General features: G+C 37.4%; 1 protein-coding gene and 1 long non-coding RNA gene across 2 annotated transcripts; one reads left to right on the top strand and one right to left on the bottom strand.

Moving 5' to 3' along the window:
- The first annotated feature begins 434 nt into the window (after nt 1-434).
- On the top strand, nt 435-4,151 carry LOC104424946 (anaphase-promoting complex subunit 11). The gene is made up of 5 exons (XM_039309911.1): nt 435-447; nt 731-799; nt 1,614-1,641; nt 2,772-2,890; nt 3,679-4,151. The coding sequence occupies exons 1-5, from the start codon at nt 435-437 to the stop codon at nt 3,792-3,794; spliced, it is 345 nt and encodes a 114-aa protein (XP_039165845.1). The 3' UTR covers nt 3,795-4,151.
- A 7,757-nt stretch (nt 4,152-11,908) lies between these two features.
- LOC104429784 lies at nt 11,909-13,404 on the bottom strand. Its single transcript, XR_005549588.1, has 3 exons — nt 13,098-13,404; nt 12,545-12,642; nt 11,909-12,157 (listed from the first exon to the last, which is right to left on the bottom strand). It is a non-coding gene; the product is annotated as an uncharacterized LOC104429784 (long non-coding RNA).
- Between the last annotated feature and the right edge of the window lie 2,404 nt (nt 13,405-15,808).

Here is a 15,808-nt window from a genome sequence, read left to right as displayed (position 1 = left end):
ACATCTTTTTCTTTAATTTTTTGTCTTCATTCTTTCCAACGAAGAAGACAAATCTTGAGTAAAGCAACATTTTCGTTATTGAGACATTGTGTAACACGAGGGCCTCGATTCTTCATTATCTTTTCTTAGGTTTGCCATACACTTTAATTTACACTCTCATTCAACGGAGGTCAGTTTCGTTTAGGGAGGGAGGGAGGGAGGATACGTATCTTTGGAACTCAGGGAGACAAGGATTTTGCTCCATCGATAGAGAATGGATCTTGCTCCATCAACAAAAAATTTGGGTTCTCCAAACGAGAGGGGACAAAGAACGTAAAAATGGGAATAAGAAGAACATGAAAATTTGGGGGTTTTGTTTTTAGGGTTTATTAATTTTTATCTATAATTTTTTTTTGGGACAAAATTGCATATATTCCGGCCACTAGAAATGTCACATGCTCGCCGCCGGTAAACATTTTGGCTAGGCCGGCGAGTTCGGATCTTTATTTGAGGCTCGTTAGCCACTTCGGGTTCTTATTTAAAATAACGATCATTTCAGGTTCTTATTTGAAAAAATAAACTCATTTTAGGTTCTTATTTGAAATTTTTCTTAGACCAAGATAAAGGAAAATTCGAGTAATATTTTGGGTTATAGCGGAATTGGTTAAGCAGTGTTATTATTTTATTTTGCTTTTTTGGCTTTGAAAATTTCGAGACATAAATATAAAATTATAAATAGCTCTTTTCACAGAGTCAGCTCCCTCCTCTTTGGATTTTGAGCGCCAGTCCTCTCCCTCGATAGCTGCCTCGTCGCTTGCAGGTGAGTTCCTGAACCGGGCCCTTCATCTGCAGATGAATTTCCAACCTTTTCGCCCCCTACCCTTTTTCGCTCGTCGATTGTATCTCGCGTTTCCCGTTTTGGGTTGCGAGATTACTGCTGAAAAATCAGAGCTTTAGCGGTTGAGTTTCCTCCTCGGTTCTTAACTCGACGCGTTAGTAGCCGTGGGTTTGAGTGATTCGAGATGTACGCCATTCAGATCGGCCTCGCACGTGATACCTCCCAGAGTACCCCCAGAACGAGAGCACCAGCAACATGCTTACTGGGGTTTCGCTGGTTGTGCTGTTTTGGTTGTATTGATGCTGTTCGTGATTTGGTTGGCAATGCTGTTGGTGGATAGCAGTGTGGAAAGATCGCATCCGCTGAATGAGATTTGCCCGTTTTACGAGTTGTGGGTAATGGTCGGCTGGAGTTGTGGGAGTGATTTTTAGGGAATGCGAACGCGACCGTGGAGTGATGGAGGCTTGGCTTGGATAGAATGAAACTAACCTGCATGAGCCACAGAGAATGTTTAGAACATTGTGAATCGATCAGCCCATGGTGACATTGGCCAGTGGGTTTCTTATGTAAATGGGGATTTTCGTGAGGCCAAGTAGGGTGAAAAGGAAAAGACAAATCAAACTATCTTGCCTTACATGTTCTAGGAACCCAGTGAAGTATCCTTTGAGATAACTAATGTGAATGTTCATATCTTCATTGTGCTACTGTGTTTCACGGATTTTGCATATCTTTATTATATGTTGTGTACTGCACAAAGTAAACATCATGGTCGTTTTTGCTTTTCTCGGTTTTGCAGAAAACGAGGATGAGAGTCAAGCTCTTGAGTATCCTTCACACGATGCCTGGCTGCGCTTCTTGCTGCCCAATATATTCATAAACTGGCCAGTTAATTTGTTTGTTGTTTTCATAATAAAAAGAATAAACAGTCCAGGAATGAGAGCTTTGTTAGTGTTTCTTTGTGCCGTTGGGCTGTCAGTCAATTCTCTGTGCTGTCTGACCAAGATTTGATCTATATGTAGCTGTTTCCTGGATGTTGCATTGGTGTAATCTTTAAACCTTTTCTCATTCAGTAATGGATCCTTCCACTATTGATTTCTAATACATCTTTCATTCTTTCCATTTTTATTGGCCAGTGATCTTATATATCCTTCAACGCATGAGTACCAAAATCAATTATTGTCATTTTCTTATCTGTGAAACAGCAAACTTATATATGATCAGACATATGACTTAGACGAGAGATATAACTGGTAGTAAGTCCTATGCTCCTGATTTTCTCTCTACTACTACTTTGTCCTCCTGCTATTACTCTCTCTTTTTTTTTCTTTCTCATTGCTTCTTTTGATGCCCATTTATCTGTCTTTACTATTTGCTTTCATTCTTAATATAAAAAAGGAATTGGTGATATTCTTCACATTATGAACCATTTCAAGAACAGAAGAATTGGTAAAATGGTTCTCTTTAGTTTGCAGAAATTCATTACTCAAACGTGTGCATGCACAATTCATGTGCATTTGTTGTGCAAACTCAAAAACACACCTTTGTGCATGCTTGTGCACAAGCACAGAAGCATGCACGCGTGTGGGCACACACATACATCGAGAATAGCCAGTAGAAAAAGGAGGCTTGAATTTTGGATTTATCAGCTTATTAGTCCCACATAGATCTTGCCATGATCAATGTTTTGATTCATTTTCACAGAAGTGTTTGGAGACTAACATCAACTGGTAGTAAGCATCTGCTTCATTCTTTTGTTACAAATGTTCTACTCTGTGGGGACAGTTTTCCTTGACCTATTTCTTCCTGAATTCCTGCTGGTATTATTGAACAGAGTAAGTACTCACCTTTAGCAGATAGCTGCAATAGGCATTTGTAGATTTGTAATAAAGAGGGAAGGACTTGTTCATTTGTAGTGGCTGCGGAACCCTAAATCTTCTGTTTATCTGAACCACAGATGGCATGCTGTCGCTTCATGGACTTGGGATGCCCAGGATGAAACGTGTGGAATTTGTAGGATGGCCTTCGATGGCTGTTGCCCTGACTGTAAACTCCCTGGGGATGATTGTCCACTGAGTAAGTTTTTACCATTCCACACTCTTTTCTTAGTAAGGTATGATGTTATAGCTGATATTGCCTCTTGAATATAGATGGAGATTTCCTGCATTTCTCCTCTTGAGATGTCTGCATTTGAATCTGAAGTATCTCTAAATAGTCAACAAGGCTTCAAGCTAGGCTAAATGCCCTGGGCTTTATAAGCAATTCAAGCAAATGCTAAACAGTTGCTGTTTAACATAAAATGGTTGTTTCTTCTCTTCAACATGTGCAGAAGGTTAAAAATGAATTTGGGCGTCTAATTTCTTTGCTGCACTCTGAGAAGGTCCCGTTTACTTGGCTTTTTATTTCTTCTTTTGCTAGAAGAGGAGCAATCTTGGATATAGCTCTTGTTTCGAAATGTATGCAGCATTTGTCTGAGGCCAAATCATCCTTCATATTCAAAGTTCCAAGCTGAGCTTTTGTTTCATGCCTTTTTTCAGCTGAGTAAGCTGAGCTTGGATATTCTAAGTTGAGCTTATTGCAATTAGTTAAAACTTGAACAGGAACTGGATATTTATAATGTCAAATAGCATGGCTTTTTTCTGAAACATGATGTGCTGTCATTTCCGGTCTATGTAAGTGAACCCCCATTTCTTGAACCTGTGTCATGGATGTTTTGATATCTCTAAAGATATGGTCACTTCTCCTTTCTTCCCAATTTGCCCTTCTCTCCCCCTCCTTGAAGCCACAAAAAAGAAGAAAAAGGAAAACAAGTGTGCTTTCTAAGAATAGTCATATTGATTACATATTCTGCGATTGTTCTGCAGTATGGGGTGCATGCAATCATGCTTTCCATCTTCACTGCATCTTGAAGTGGGTGAACTCACAGACTTCTCAGGCACATTGCCCCATGTGTCGGAGGGAATGGCAATTTAAAGAATGACATGTCAAAACTCACAAATCCTCCCATCTTTATTGCATCTTGAAATGGGTGAAGACACAGACATCGCGCCCCATGAGTTACGAAGAACAGCAATTTATGGAATTACAAGCCAAAGTGTATGAAATCCTCCAACTCTTCCTCCTTTGAGCTTGAGTGTTTTTTAATTCAGCGAAAGGTATGTGCAGCTGATTTGTGAAGAATGATGTCACTTTGGATAAATGTTAATGTGAATGGCCAACATTACTTGGTGTTTGGCCCTACCCACTATGTGAATGGCCTTATTGTCATGAATGTCTGATTTATAAGTGTGGCAATGTAATCTTTATATATGCATGAATTCAAGGGATTATCATGATACACAGTAGTTCTTAAGTACTGTCTAAAGATTGCAGATTTGCATGTTTTTCCATACCTTGCATTAAACTACATCTGTTCTGGTAATCTGAGTTTTACTTTTCTACAATCGCCTATCGCTGTCAACTAGTTTGGTGTCTGTAGACTTTTTTTTGGGATGTCTCCTGACCTGTGCAATTTGCTGAAACTGGGCAATGTCTTTTTAAGACTTTCTAACCTATTGCGCGGACATCTTCCTTGGGATCTGAAGTGTTCTCAAAACCAGGAAAGACGAGGTGGCTGGATCGGTATCGATTCAAAGCAGGCCTTGATGATACTTAGTTTTGATCACAGATATTTGCTCAAAAATGGGCGGGCCTTGCTTATGCGCTGCCTGTGCATCATCCTCTTTGTCTATAAGCCTGCATATATTGCCAAGTTGCTTTCACCCGAGGGTTGAACGAAACAGTTTAATAGATGACCAAATTCAGGTACCCGTATATGAAAACATCGTCCTCTGTCGGTGTCGCTATCACCAAGACCAGTTCCGTTTCCGTTTCTTGTTATCGAAGCACAAGAGAAATCCTTCTCCCACCTGTCAAGCTTGAGATATGCCAGAGGGACTTTCATTTTGCTGGTCATTGTGAATGAGTGAAGTTGAGAGACGTGGATCTCAAGTACTATATAGTTGACAAACTTGGTTTATTCACATGTCTTTGTCCGTTCTTCTGATCTGCAATTTGTCTTCATTTAATTCCTGAAACTGGGAAATAGATCTCTCCTTGTACGCAACATCAAATTGAACACAACCAACTGGCGCTCTTTCCCACTGCCGACCAATTCCTGAGATCGGGAAATCATGCTTGACGAATCCGCAATCACCTCAATTGGATTACAGGCTAGTGGCTTCCTTTATCCCTCGAAGCTTCATACTTGGACGGCTCTCTCTCTCTCTCTCTCTCTCTCATTATCGAAAGGAAAATTTCTAATTTTTGTCACTATCCTTACATGTTTTTTTCTAATCAAGTCTCTTTATTTTTACTCTCTATTCAAGTCTCTATACTTTCGCGAATTTTATAATCATGTCTTCGTGGCGCAAAATTTGTGAGCTGACCTAACCATCATATTATGTTTTCCTCCAAGGGGCACGTCAACTAGATTTGTCCAGATTTTTATGTTGGAAGGTGGGAAATGAGTGAAAGTTAAAAGAACTGATTAGACAAGTTAAAAGTACATCAACTTAATTAGATAAGGCATGAAAAAAGAGGGATGTGACATAAAGATTTTATTTTTTAAAGAAAGAAAGAAGGTACCTATCGATTGCATTAATTTGATACCTCACTTCTCATTTAATCTTTTCATCTCTTTACACACACATTAAGGGCGTGCATGGAAACACTTCCAAAAGTGTTTCCGGCACACTTTTGTACGGAAAGTGTGCTTGGGAACAAAAAGGAACAGAAACGCGTTTGGTTGCGTTTTGTTCCTTTTTTTTTTTTTTTCGGAATAAAATAGGAACAGAAAAAGAAACAACAAATTGTTGTTTCTTGTTCCAGAAACAAAATGAAGAAACATTTTGGGCGAGCTTCTTCTCTCTCTTCTTCTTCTCTTCTTCTTTTCTTCTTTTTTTCTTCTTTTCTCTTTCGCCGGTCGCCGGCCTCGGCCATGGCCGGCGACCGGCCGTCGAGGCTCGGCCTCGCTCAGATCCGGCGAGGCCGAGCGTCGCCGGCCCCCGGCGAGGCTCGGCGTCGCCGGCGCGGGCGAGGCCAAGCGTCGCCGGCCCCCGGCGAGGCTCGGGCTCGCCGGATCTGGGCGAGCTCGAGGCTCGCCCAGATCCGGCGAGCTCGGGCTCGCCGGATCTGGGCGAGCCCGAGCTCGCCCAGCCATGGCGAGGCTCGGGCTCGCCGGATCTGGCGAGCCCGAGCTCGCCCAGCCAAGGCGAGGCTCGGCCTCGCCCGCGCCGGCGAGCCCGAGCCTCGCCATGGCTGGGCGAGCTCGGGCTCGCCCAGATCCGGCGAGCCCGAGCCTCGCCATGGCTGGGCGAGCTCGAGCTCGCCCAGATCCGGCGAGCCCGAGCCTCGCCGGGGCCGGCGACGCTCGGCCTCGCCGGATCTGGGCGAGGCCGAGCTCGCCCAGCCAAGGCGAGGCCGAGCCTCGCCCAACCACGGCGAGGCTCGGCCTCGCCGAGGGCCGGCGAGCCTCGCCGTGGCTGGGCGAGGCTGCCGGCCCCGTCGGCCGGTCGCCGGAGGCCGGTGACCGGCCGAAAAAAGAAAAATAAAAAAGAAAGGAAAAAATGAAAAATAAAATAAAAATGTTTAAAAAATTAAAAGAAACAAAAAAAGAATAAAATTTACCAAACGTGTTTCTGTTCATTTTTTATTCCCACCAAACGTTACCAAACGCGTTCTTTTGTTGAAAAATCGTTCCTGAACAAAACACTTTTTTTTTTTCTGTTCCTGCGAACAAAAAAAAGAAAAGAAACGTTACCATTCGCACCCTAAGCAATCGTTAAAGAATAGTTACTCCATTCATGGACTGTTGGGGCATGTTCTTATCGCCACCGCTATCTGTCCTTGTCACTTACCACCCCATGACTTAAAATAAGATCTTTCTCTTGGAAAAAAAAAAACCCCTTGAGAAAGCATCCTCGACCCAAAAAACCAACTTCATCGAAGAAAACAATTCCTTCAAAGGACTATCTTTTCAGACCAAAAGAGTAGACATTCGCTTCATTATTAAGCTTTAGATTTCAGATGGGCTGGTCCGCGGTGGGACTGGGGTTCGTTAGTTGAGGGGAAATTGCCAACTATGTAGATGTTGATGGTTTAGTACGTGCGTGGGTCCTTCGCCCACATGGGACCATCACCAACTTGTCCAAAGAATCCTAGCATCTTCCTCTCTTGTTTCCCTTATGGCTAAGAAAAGCAAGTACTCTCTTGCCTTTTAACTCTAGCTAGGGTTTAGAGCAAGACATCGTTTTTGTACGAAACCGTAAAAAGATAATTAAAGTAGGGTCGAAATTGTCATGATTTGTTCCTATAATTCAATGTGTGGTTGAAGATAGAGACATTAGATGGGAATTCAAATAAACTTAGTCTCGAGTGTCACGCATGTCCCTAGAAAAAAGTAGGAAGATGACAAGGAACGAGAGTGCAATTGGAAATAAAAGTCTATGCTTTCCGTTCTATTTTTCAATTTGTAGGTTGTTACAATTAGGATTGTGACGGTCTTGATTATGCTTTTTTTTTCTTTTTTTTTTCAAATTTCATTGCCTAAGATTCGAACTTGGGAGAAGATTATCGTGGGTAATTTGATCATTTGACATTAAAAAGAAGAAAAGGGATGGCATGTGAATTGGCAACTCACAACGAAATTAATGAATAAATTATTATTATTATTGTAAATGATTTCATCTTTATATATGGCATCGATCGCAATTTCTACTTTTTGGAGATAACACAAGGATATTTTACTTTTCATTTGATTAATTCCAAAGATATGTATTTGGTAATCGACTATGTCGAATATTCATAAAAGCTATTGAAATTTGGGTATTCTCAAAATTAAATTAATCTTCGGCATCTTTTGAAATGCCAATTTATTTTCCCGACTGGAAGTCATTTATTAAAGCAACGATATGTTGGACCTACCTCTCTAAGCGGAAGCCTAATTCTCTTTCTCATTGTTCTTTTTTTTTTCACATTTTTGAAATTGGTTCCCAATCTCCAATTCCCATTCTAACTGTCATTCAACGCGACGAAAGTGAGCTTGCTTTTGCATGATTATCTGTTTATTTGAAAAGATAGAAAGCGAAGACAAATTTAGGATTCATTTATTTGAAAAAATTATTTTCGAGAAATTATTTTTCAATGTTTAGATAACAAAAACTAATCGTTCAATTGGAAAACGTTTTTCATTTATCAAAACAACATAAATTAAATTGGGGAAAAAACTTCATCTTTTGATTAGTAAGAAATCAATTTTTCTAAATCATCAAATAAATGAAGACTAATCATTTTTTTTTTTTTGTAACAATGGTTTCCATGGGAAATTTATCTTTTAGTATGAAGTTTTCAATTAAACAAACGCATCACAACTCCATTTATTTCGTGAAAAAATGAATTATACGAAAACACTTTCCAAAAGAAAATAATTACTTGAATTGATTGATAAATCTATCAATGAATAATATTTTCATTATTGACATATTGAAAATATTTTCCATTCATTTATTTATGTAAATTGTACAAACGATGATTTGAAATGAAAAACATTCTTGAAATTATTTATTTTTGGGGAAATAAATACACTCCAAATGTCTTTGCTTTCATGAACGTTCTAGCATATCCTCATTTTTTTTTATTACGAAAAAAATTATGAAAAAATCCTTAGTGAGGACAATCAACGAGATGAGAATAAAAGCAAATATCCGAAAATCTGCCGACGATACAAAAATCATCGCACTACAGACAAGACAACTAATGACAAAATATGAAAAAAACGAAGAGAAGGTCTCCCGACATGTTCGAGGATCAAATCACCCTGAAATCGGCGACTGCTGGATTAGAGGGCCCATTAGCCTCTCACATATCTCCACCTGTCAAATAAAAAATTAAAAAGAAAAAGAAAAAAGAAAGATTTTGTTTGGAAAAATGCCTTCTTTGTGAATTTTTTTATCTACTTATTATTTTGTGGAGTAATAATCCTTTTTTTCCTCTTTTTATTTTTTATTCTTTTGAGTGTGAGAGAGAGAATGCGGTGCTTCAATTATTTTTTAGTTATATATATATGTAGAGAAAGAGAGAGAAATTGGTTAACTGGTTTCTTGGTAATGACGTAGATGGCATAATGATACCAGGAAGGAATAAAGCCACACGGATCCAGAACCCCACGTGCAAATATATAATCAAAATCGAAACCCCAAAAAAAAAAAAAAAAAAAAATTTCATTTTTTTCTTTTGCCAATCTCAAAATTATACTCTTTTTTCTCTTTTTTTGCTTAATAAACAAAACGCCCAAAAGAAAAAAGAAAAAAAAAACTTTTGCCGTCAACACGCACACGCATCAAAACAATTAAACCTTCCACCTTACATGAACTGACAAAACCTTTTGACCAAAAAAAAAAAAAAATTTGCCTTCAACATGCACAGGCATCGAAACAATTAAACCTTCCACCTTACATGAACTGACAAAACCTTTTGACCAAAAAAAATAAAATTTGCCTTCAACATGCACAGGCATCGAAACAATTAAACCTTCCACCTTACATGAACTCTTTTGACCACAAAAAAAAAAAAAAATGACAAAACTTTGTATAGAAATTAAAGATTCGACAGTTTCGGGTTAGTATAGATTTTACTTAAAAGACCCATTGAAATAGGTTTCCTCATTTCTTGAACTTGGAGCCTATCTCAAATACTTTGGAACCTGAAACCTATTATATTGTGACAACTAGTTACGTATTGACAAGAGATAGCAGCGGCGGATAGAGCTAAAGGTTTGAATAGTTTGGTTTAACTTAGTTTTGGGTAGGTGTGAGAATTTAGGATTTCATTATAGGTATTTTTTAAAAGAAAATGACACTTTTGCATATAGTCACAAAGATGATTGATGCAAAGGTGTATGAAGTGATTTAAAAAAAAACTCAAATATGTATTTGAAAATTTTCAAAAATAGTGGTGTATTAGTGGTCTTGAGCGAAATTTGAGGTATGTTTGTGGTAATCTTCATTTCGGCTTTATATCGAGGGCTCTTCTTTGTTGTTATGGACTTTTCCTCAGTCAATCTTTATCAATGCACATCCGACTTCACGCGTAGCGACTAAGGTTTTGCTCACATGAAGGCGACACGATCGAACACAAAATTTGCCCCATCCGAGCTAGGCGCTCGACGACTAAGCACATTCTTTCTTTAATTGGTAATATAATTATCATACACCTGCAATCAAGTCCCATGCGAAAACCTGGCTAAACCAGGTTGGTTGTTGACTAAGGTTTCGTTGCTTGCAAGCATTGTTGCCTTATTTTAAGGTTCCACAAGCAGGCCCTCCCGCTTTGTAATTTTAAATCTTAGCCGTATTTTCTTTTTTGAGTTTGTCCTTTTTAGAAGAAAAAAATGAAAAAAAAAAAGGAAGGAAAAAAAAGAGTAAAGGACGAAGATGCCATTGACCAGCCGGTGAGATCAAGCTTTTCTTCGAGACTGACGTGATCATTAATCTTATTTGAAACAAAATCAACTTCATATCCTTATTTGTGAAAATGAGGGTTTCATGTCCTTATTTGAAATAAGGTCAAATTCATATTTTTATTTGAGAAAATAATGGTATTTCATATCCTTATTTGGAAATTTTCCCCAAAAATTGTGTGCTAACCTAACAACATTCATGAGTCTCACAATGCCATCACATCGTCTTTGAATGGTTGTTCCTTTAAAATTGTGCATTAGTTGATCGACAACCTCCATTGCTTTCTCTTGGTACCCGTTGACTTCATTGATCCATACTTTTGTCAACTATCGCGTGTATATCGACAACTGATTAGTAGCAGTCATCAAATGTGCATTAATATCGATAATAATGCTTGTGGTCACAATAATGGGGGTACATGCTTATTACAACTTTACATTTTTGTTACGCACTTTTATTCATATAGACAATTCGGCCATTTTTAGTGCAAATGACAATATCGATCCCAATTTAATGGAAATACATGCATTCTATTGAATAAAACGCCACAAAAAAAATCTCAAACTATGCCTACTGTAACACGAATATCTTGATTTTTTTTTATATCACTAAAAATCCAAATTTGTCCACAATGACACTAATAAACCAAACTTTTTTTGTGTCATAAAAATCCTCTAACTTATATCAATGTGATAGATATACCCTCAGTTCTATATATCACACCAATATAAGTCTGGGTAATTGTGTTATGGTGGGCAAGTTTAAGGTTTCTATTATTCAAAAAAATTGAGGTATTTGTATCACGGTAAGTATAGTTTGAGCTTTTTGTGATATTTGCCTTTAATTAAATTACGAGAGGTTAATTTTATATGATGAACAAGATCCTAATCTAAGAAGGGAAATGTGACAAACCATACATCTGCCATATCTCTCACACATATTACATTTATAAAAAAAATTCTATCTTCCTAATAATACTTGTCTTCTCTTACTACTAACATTCTTCTAATATTTTCTCTTCATATAATTACTTGATCAATTTTAAACATATTGCATGATGTTGATTTGGTTATAAACTTTCTAATTTATTGATGTAGTCATAAACCTTTGCACAAAACTCTAACATAGTCCTCCCTACTGATTATCGTCAAAAATTGCTAATGCGATGTCTAATCTTCACCAACCGTCCTACATGATACATACATAGACAACTCGTGGGACGCTATATTAGTAATATATATTCTCAAGAATATGTTGAATTTCATTAAAAATGAATTATCCACAAGAAAATTTTGAAAGAACAACCGCTCTTGTCGCTTGATATAATTAGTTCATAAACGATGTTTTCATTATTGATAACGATTTATGCCTAAAATAATTCTGTAAATAATGAAAATATTTTGCTTTAATTTGTTACCATATGCAATTCAAACGGTTATTTTTTAACGAATATTTTTCATCATTTTAAAATGTCATTGCGGGAAGGAAAGAAAGTCTTTGCGAAAATGACTGGCGTTATTTTATTCGGCAAATTAGGATGCTGTCCCCCATTCACGAACGTTCGAGCGTATCATGATTGTAGTATTGGGAAAACTTATAAACCTCAAGTGGGGTCAATTAAAGAAATGAGATAAAATAGCAATCAGAAAATCTGCCGACGTATCGGGAGAGAGACATGATAAATAAGAAATGAATCCAACAATACAACAAATAATCACACTACGGACAACTAATGACAATTACAGGAAAAAACCAAAGAGAAGAAAGGACACATTCGAAGAAGACGACATCCCACGAAATCCGCGACCGTTGGATGGAGGCGCATCGGCCCATCACGCATCGCCACCTGTCGGAAGAAGAATTCAAAAAAAATATAAAACACAAAGGGATCAGATTTTTCGTTAAAATGCCTTAACTCGCACGTAATCTTCCTGACGTGTTTTATTGAATATAACAGCGAAATGTGCACACTTAGAAGCCAGCAAATACTGGACACGTGTCATTAGGCGCCACGGTCTATAATATCTGATTTAAAAATAATAAAAAAAGAGGCCCACCTAATTGGCGGAGTGCCCAGGTATGACTCATCATATGAGTTTATCTACTAATTACTTTGAGAGTAATAATCCCTTTTTATTTATATTTTTAAGAAAAAGAGTAATGGGATCCTCTGATAATTATTTGGAGTAATAATAATTTTCATAATTATATAAATAGAGAGAGAGAGGCTTACCCAATCAAGTTCAGTTACTTGGTAATGGCATAGATGGCATAAATGATACCGGGAATCCAGCCTAAGATAGTGAGCAACACACAGATCCAGAACTCCACCTGCATACACAAAATAATCAAAATCAAAAAGCCCTCCCAAAAAATCATATTCCTTTTTTTTTTCTTTTTGGCTTAAACATTAAGAAACCAGAAAACTAAAAAAAAAAAAAATTACCTCCGAAAATAAGACTTTCACCCTCCACATAAAATTGACAAAATTATTAGGGCAATTAAAAATTAAACTATGCCTTCTTATAATGATTTAAACTTTTAGAACAATTAATAGTAATTTCACAAAATTTTACATGATATCAAAACTGATAAATACTATTCTAAGAATTTAAACTGCTAAATGAAAGCATAGTCAAATATCTAATTACGTTAACAAAAACCCTACTAAAAAGACAAAAAACCCAGAACTCCCACCTCCAAGGCAAATTAGTATTTTTTCCCCACTGAATTTATTAATTAAAGAAGAAGAAGAAGAAGAAGAAGATAAGGAGGGCGATCATCACCTGGCAACCAAACTTGAGGAAGACCCCGAGAGGAGGCAAGATGATGGCTAGGAGGATGTCGACGCAGTTCATCGTGCTCTCGTCCGCCATTTTCCCCTCTTCTTTTTCTCTTCTGCTAGCTCTCTCTTTACCGAAGCGAAGGAGTGAATTTGCTCTCTGCAAGAAGCCCTTTTCGAACGAGCTTGAGAAAATGCAGAACAAACACGGAAGAGGGAGAGAGAGAGATTCAAGGGATATTGGTAAGCGAAAGTGATCAAGGGATGCGGGATCGAGGCTCCTACTTATAGGGGGCCTGGGGTGACACGCGGCGGCCATGCCGGGGCTTTGCTTCCCGTGGGCGTATGCTTGCTTCTGTTTATTAATTTATTCTTCAGACGGATAGGGATGGTGAATTAGGCCTTTTTTTTCTTCTTTTTTTTCCTCTCCTCCTTTAAAAAATGACTCGAATTTGAAGCTTAAAAGAAGCGTCTTCTTTTAGGGTTGACCAAGAATCACGTCCAGCTCAGGATCACGAATGGGGGATGATGAGAAGATGGGCTGACGGTTCGTGATCCTAAGACCCCCCCATGTGCACGGCTGCCAACCCTCTTACATTGGATTTACGGTCTGCTTGGACCACATCATTTAATCGTTGTCATGATCTGTCCCCTTCCATCTTCCGGCGTTTGACCTCACGAAGGAAATCCGATCTATTTTTTTATTTTTTTATTTCTTTTAGTTCGGATAGTTTCCTAGTTTAAATAGGTAGTTTTAGGGCATGTGTGATCATCATCCTTTTTTTTTTTACTATTTTTCTATTCTTTTTATTTCTAAAAATATAAAAATCCATTTGATAACACGTGTTATTTTTTTTATACGGAAACAGAAAAAAAAACTATTTCTAAATAGAACTTGTTAACAGAAATAAAAAAAGTAATCAAAAGTACCATAAGTGGTTTCCTGAAATATTTTTGTTTTGAGAGATATTTCTTGATTAAAGAAAATACTTTTTGGATAATCATTTTCCAGAAAAATGTTTTCCCTCATTAGGTTAGAAAATTCTTGGTCCTAACTTTAAGCAAGCATTTTTTTAACCGTAAATGATTTTCTATTGACCGATCATTTTTAGCAAACCAAACGTAGGATCGTTTAAAAACCCAATCCACGGAAAATTCTTTCACCCAAATGAATAGACTCTTGATTTTAGTGAATTTCTCAAGAAGGGTCCTGATGGCAATAATGAATTGTGCAGGGTGCTCGTGAATTACATCCTAGAGAAATTGCAAGTGTTTTGAAACCAATAAATCTTGTGCTGAGTTCTTGTGAATCTCTTTGTGAGACTGAAAAACTATTTTGTGAAAAACAAATAGCGAACATTATGTGAATTATTGGGCATAATTATAAGTTGGGAAATACTGAGAATTTTTGTGTGTGAGAGAATGGGGCACTTCAATTATTTTGTGGTCATACATATGTAGAGAGGGAGGGAGAGTTCTTGACTTCTTGGTAATGACATAGATGGCATAAATGCTACTCAAAATAAAGCCATGGATGAGAGAGTTTGACTTAAAATAATGGTGAGACCTGGCTCCACGTGGAGAACATGTCACCTCTTGATTGGCCAATGCACAGCAACTTGGCGTGGCTAGCCCACTCAATATTTTCTCCTGATTTAGAACTCCACCTTCAAATATATAATCAAAATTGAAACCCCCAAAAGATAAGTATTTTTTTTTTTTTTTCATTTCTCTCTTTGGCCAATCCCAAAATTATATGTTTTTTCTCTTCTTTTTTTCTTAATAAACAAAACGCCCAAAAGGAAAAAAAGAAAAAAACTTTTGCCGTCAACATGCACACGCATCAAGAAAATAAAAATTTTCACCTTTCATAAACTAACAAAACCTAATGTAGAAACTATGGGTGGACGATTTTAAGCTTTGTTCCCGTTCAAGTTTCACCTAGAACTTGGAACATACCTATTATAATAGATTACCTAATTTTAGAACCTTAAACCAGTCCTGCATACTTAGGAACCTGAAATCTACCATCTACCCACATTCCGTATGTACTTTTAATTAAACGATTGCAGTAAATCATTACCTCTAATGACCATCATTTGCTATAATCCATTGATATTTAGATACTTGAAATTTATGAAATATTAATAAAGCAAAATTCTTAGTCATGTATTTTGTTAAAAATGGAAGCTCAAATTAGTGGTTTCGGATTACACACTTATCATTAGACGTTATAGAATGTCGTACGATCACTCGAATTAATCAACGACACAGATCTAGAAACTATAGTTAAGAAACACATCAAAATTTAATCAACAATATGACTTCAGAAACTAAAAGTGCAGTACATGAAAGTAAAGATAATTGAAAGATAATAAATTTTTTTGTTCACAAACACAGTATTCTATAGACGAACGATGTTATTTTAATGGTTATATCATAATCACCGCTAAGTAGTTCTTCTATGCTTCTAGCCATGTTCCCTTACCTTTGAAAATTTTGTGCCCACACTTTCACGATGTCATGACCTCGTTTCCAAATAGTTGTTTCTTTAAAATCGCACGTCGGTCACTCCACAACCTCCATCACTCTCTCTTGATGCCTTAATCGATAATCTATCGACCTTATTGATCCATATTTTTGTCAACTATCATTAGCCATCCACCGTCGTACATCAACAACTAAACAGTATTAGTCATCGATCTGCATTAATAT

This window comes from Eucalyptus grandis, chromosome 3, assembly GCF_016545825.1.
Source record: "Eucalyptus grandis isolate ANBG69807.140 chromosome 3, ASM1654582v1, whole genome shotgun sequence".
NCBI classification, from domain to species: Eukaryota; Viridiplantae; Streptophyta; class Magnoliopsida; order Myrtales; family Myrtaceae; genus Eucalyptus; species Eucalyptus grandis.
This window is presented reverse-complemented; position numbering and strand designations above follow the sequence as displayed.

What these genes read in the sequence shown, in the direction of transcription:
- LOC104424946 (XM_039309911.1), top strand. An exon ending in AGCTGCCTCGTCGCTTGCAG is followed by an intron (nt 800 to 1,613) that starts GTGAGTTCCTGA and finishes TCGGTTTTGCAG; the next exon opens with AAAACGAGGATGAGAGTCAA. An exon ending in GATGAGAGTCAAGCTCTTGA is followed by an intron (nt 1,642 to 2,771) that starts GTATCCTTCACA and finishes TCTGAACCACAG; the next exon opens with ATGGCATGCTGTCGCTTCAT.